The sequence below is a fragment of the Montipora capricornis genome, chromosome 3 (assembly GCF_036669925.1).
Source record: "Montipora capricornis isolate CH-2021 chromosome 3, ASM3666992v2, whole genome shotgun sequence".
In the NCBI taxonomy this organism is placed as follows: Eukaryota; Metazoa; Cnidaria; class Anthozoa; order Scleractinia; family Acroporidae; genus Montipora; species Montipora capricornis.
The window spans coordinates 12,640,678-12,645,677 of NC_090885.1; the positions used below are offsets into that span (position 1 = coordinate 12,640,678).

The 5,000-nt window shown below is 39.5% G+C and overlaps 1 protein-coding gene across 1 annotated transcript in view; it reads right to left on the minus strand.

Annotated features, from left to right (window-relative positions):
* The window catches only part of LOC138041130 (rhodopsin-like), a 24,330-nt gene that overhangs the window by 8,557 nt on the left and 10,773 nt on the right, over window positions 1–5,000 (minus strand). Inside the window, exons 3-4 of the mRNA XM_068886900.1 lie at window positions 3,608–3,667; window positions 832–1,487 (exon numbers count right to left, since the gene is read on the minus strand). Of these exons, the coding sequence (XP_068743001.1) occupies window positions 832–1,454 (623 nt within the window). The 5' untranslated portion in view covers window positions 1,455–1,487; window positions 3,608–3,667. The remainder of the gene's footprint in view (window positions 1–831; window positions 1,488–3,607; window positions 3,668–5,000) is intronic.

Here is a 5,000-nt window from a genome sequence, read left to right on the forward strand (position 1 = left end):
ACCCTTGGTCTGCAGTCTGCATTCTGCATTTTACCCTCAGTCTGCATTTTATCCCCGGTCTGCAATCTGCAGTCTGCGTTTTACACTGACCTTCAGAACATATGTTTCCCAGTTTAGCTGCGATGAAAACAATGTTGACTAGGTTTCAGTGCTGCTCGCTCAGTAATAATTGTTGTATAGGACCCTCTCTCCGCTCTTCATCTCAGCCAATCTCTATCTGGGCCTTTCGTTCGGATTCCTTCACCTTGGTCGTCCAAACAAGTTATTATCATACCCAAAGTAGCTAATTTTTTGGCTTTTTGCTGGTTGAATGCCATGTTTTAATACATTTACGTGCACTGCGTGTAGCCCTGGGACGAGAAAATGTAAACATCTTCCCCAGACTTCTTCGGAAGTCAGTTTATCATTAAACGGATGGGTAGCTCATTTGTTTTCGGAAACAATGTTTCCTCGTTTAGCCGCCGGGGCAGCAAAACATTTTGTTTGTTTCCCGCTAATTTAGCCACCTCGGGAAACATAACAAGAAACAATGTTTCCGCAACAATCATGGTTTCCTAGTTTAACCAGGCCTTAAAACATATACTGTATTTTGTATTTTTTGTATATTTGACTTCTGTGAGATTAAAAAAAATTAAGACTGAGGATTTATCTGCTCCTTTGATTAATAAAATGCTGCCTTTTGCGGAACGATGGTATGAAATATATATATTTTGGAGGGTGCTAAGTGGTGGTTAGGAAAGTAAGCATGCATTTAGCATGGGAAAGTGAGGAACAAGGAACACTGTACAAGCAAATTAGGATCATCCCTAGAAAAACGATCACTATCATTACCTATAAATTTTGTAGTAGCAAATTATCATTGCCGTAAGAGGCCCGAAAAATCCAAAGAAAACAAGCAAAAGGTTATATGCAGTATCCGAAGCAGATTTGCCTGACCAGTCTGGACAGCAGCTTATTTTCGAAGCGGAAAGAACGAACCGATTCCAACCCAGCAATGGAGGTAACATACACAGAACACCATATATCCATGCCACTCCCATTAAACAGGCGACTTGGGAAGCTGACTGTCTAGAACTGCTATTCACTCGTTTCAGTCCATAGTAGGATACGACGCTCATTTCGGTCAAAGTAAAAATCGATGAAATTCCCACTGCGCCGTTTACGAATCCTCCCCAACTGCAGTGAGAGCTCTCAAGAAGCATTCCACGTAGATTGGCTTGCATTGCCACAGGATACCCAAACACGATGATAAAAATATCCGCGAGCGCGAGGTTAAGCATGAGGGGAGTCATGGTTCGCCTGCGATGTTCATGTTGATATAACACAACCAGTGTCATGACGTTTCCAATAAAACCGACTGTCAGGATGAAGAACATGACGAAACCGTAGGCATAGTAACCGCCGTTGTTGACAAGAAGTGCTCCCTGGTCACTTTGGTTGATAAATTCTTTCATATTGGAGTCGGTTGCCAGTGATTGCGTTTTGTTCTGAAATAATGATAAAATAAAAATACTGACGAGAAAACAGGTAAAAAATTCAAAATGTTCACTGCTCGTATACAGTGAGTAGATAAGCGCCCCTTCATGCAAGCTAATGATAATTCAAGTGTCAATTGTATTAAGTGCGAGCCTCAGAGCACTAACTGTAATTGAATACGCTGTATACAGAAACCAAATCAAATCAACGTTACATATACACCTTATTCCAAAATGGCCACCATTTAGTATTATTTTGCTTTCTTGGAAATTAGCCCTTGTTGCTTCGTTCAAGGTTTAATACCAGAAGTTTTAGTTTAAGAACGAGGCAATAGGGGTAATTATAAAACAATCCAGTACCAAAGTGGCCACCAGTTTGGAATGAAGGTGTAAACCAAATAAAAAATGGTCTTCAAAAACCAAAAAAGTGAGGAAAACAGGCTCGCGGAGCAGAGTAGAGAACCAGCAAACTCGACCCACATGTGAAGCCAAGTCTTGGAATCGAACCCAGGTCACATTGAAGGAGGCGAGAGCTTTCCCTCCCTTGAGTGAAAGTTTTGCGTGGCGAGCTGTCTTCTCCCAATATTCCTTTGATTAAAGAGCAGCGATGAGGTGATGAAATTAATGTTCACCGTGCGCGGGTCAGTTGGGACCGAAGTTTGCAACCCAAGAAAAGGAGGTTATTTAGTACAACCTTAAAATGCTCAGCAAAATCAAGCAAGAAGTTGTATGGCAAATACCAATTAAGAGTAGTATCTCCTAATGCGTTTTAAGAGATCGTGATAAAATACTATGCATTCGCTCAGGCCGTGTAGGAACAATCATTCATGCAATCAACCACCGTGTCAAGTCACCTTCCCTTAGGGAACAGAGTATCAACACAGATTATTCTCTAACCCAGCAGCTGCAAGCACTTCCTTGCACGTGTTGGCTCTCCAAATGGGCATGAATCCACAAGAATAACCTAGGTTTGAATTGTGTAGCAAGAAAAGAACAGAGTCGAGGTTCAGGGGAATAATTTGCATGTTTCCTTGTTTTGAACAATACAAAAGCTAATTATTCCCCTGAACCTCGACTCTGTTCTTTTGTTGCAACACAATTCGAACCTAGCCTATTAAAAAATAAACAACAACTCCCTCATTTAAGGAATAACTTAATAGCACAAACAACGAATTTCATATACTTTTAGCCATACTTTTCATCTCTTACGGGGTATATGATGAATTCAAGATTGACCTTCTTTCTCACAGCGGACGAGTGCAGTGGTACAAGTGAAGCATTGTTCAGCACCGACACTCAAAAAAGCTATAATAATTCGACCCCAGTTTAAGCCTGTTTTTTAAGGCTTCTTTACATTTCGTTATCTCCGATGATCCTGCGTTAAGAAAAGAAAAAAGCCAGTGTACGTGAGGTGCGGCACGACACTCATCTAAAACTTTGCTGTATCTGGCGTTATCAAAGATCAAATATGAGTATTTATGCCTATTATTTTATAAACTCAAATCTTTATGCAAATTCTTGGCTAAGTCCAGGCTCTGTCCTAACCCCTTTGTCACTGAGAGAAGTGTGAGAGTAAGGACTGACCAATTGCCCACTTTCGTACATTAAAATTCAGTCTTAAACAAAAGGCATCATCTCAAGGCTGTGGGGAATTAAACTCATACAAATCCTCAGATTCATTTCCCAGAGCCTCGAGATTATGCCTTTTGTTCAGGACTGAATTTTAATATATGGAAATTAGTCTATTTAAATGTTGTGTCTTCGGCTACACAGCTGAATCCACTTTCGTTCAAACACCTGGGAAATGAGGAAAGAAGTCATAACGCTTTACACTTGAGAATTTTTAAGCAGTTCGGGTTTTTCCTTTAATTTCAAAACCAAAATGTAAAAGGAAAACAGGAACGAGTTCCAACGAAACTCTCCTTGATTTCCAACCTACTTTTTCCGGGAGACGGTCGGGAGAGGTGACGGTGAAAAATTACTGGATACTGGCTTAAGTTGTCAGTTTCAGGTTCTAAGCTGGAATTACTTGTATCCAGTGTAGAGACAAAAAATGAACTGGTTGCATAATGATTTGGGGGAACAATTATCTAGTTTTGTCAATTGACTCGAAAGAAAACTTTTAAACTCACTTGAATTTCTTTTCCCGTTGATTGACTTGCCGACCTGGCGCAAGGGCGAACGTATGTGAGCTGCAATGACAAGATGTGGCTACGAATCAAAACAAAGCGGACTAAGCATCAAAACTCCTCGCTCATGTTTTTTCGTCGGTGAGTCAAGAGGGAAAGTGAGATACACCTGTCGCGTGGGAGGTTTTTCTTTAATTGAAGCTTAAGTTCTCGCCAGTTACTGACACATAGATACAATTGTAAATATAATATTTTCGTGTCCTCCTGTTTAGCCCGGGGCAAAACTTCTGAATCAGGAAGCCATTCAAGAATATGAAGTCATGTAAAGTCCTACAGGTTGATGCCGTTTTGCATTTAATTCTCACGACTTGAAGGACTGTACACTAAAGGGAATTCTTGAGAACGTCAAATTAATTAATTATGGAAAAGCGGCTTTGATTCCGTCTTTTTTAGCACAATGAAAAGAGATTTTAGATTTTAAGTGGAATAAAACAGCTTATATCGAACATTAAGACAGCATTAGTTATTGTTACCTTTTAAAGTTTATTTTATTTATTTAAGTTCTTTGGGGATAAGGATACAAAGGACACAAACTTTTAAATTAAACAAGACTCTTGAAAAATGTTGTTTTGGTAGACGAACCAAACCGAAAATTGCCCGCTTCAAACAAAAACCAAAAAAAGACAAAAACAAAAAAAGGCGAAAAACATATTTTATGCCACCGGGGTGTTATAGGGAACTAGTTCGAGACGCTGGTGTTGATAAACGTTGCGTCAAAACTGTTCTTTGTCTTCTGATCTTTGAGCAGACACCGACATGTGTTTGTCAAACAATTGTTACTTCTGTGTTGTAAATTTTTTCAACGTCTTTCGTTAAAGGAGAGAAAAATTGAAAAACAAAACAGAGCAATTAACATTTGCCTTAAGGGAATGGGAGTAAGAAATTAACTAAGCTTCCTGCGACATAAAAAGCAATTTGCCTTTCTTTTCCCCCGTCTTCTATTTCCATTAATCATTTTTACGCCAGAATTTTTCATAAGCCAGGCCACTCACAACAGCAAAAAAAATCGTTTGCCTACCTATGTACCTGAAATTATCTCATACGAAAAGCAGCGGAGTAAGCTAGACTGATGGAGGGATCAAAGACGTTGAAGTTTGTCATCAGGGAGAAGATCTCGGTTCCTCGTTTGTACATCGAAAAAAAAAAATCGCATTTAATGCGACTTTTTAGCTTTTCGCCCACGCCAAATGTTGACAAGAGGGCGTTCTACATATTTCAGGTTTAAATAATAGAGAGCAGAATACCACATTTCCAATTTTCCGACAGTGGAAATGAACTTATCGTAAAACTGAATCTCCCCAAAAGGTACCTGTTTTTTGTTGCTATGAAGTTAGAA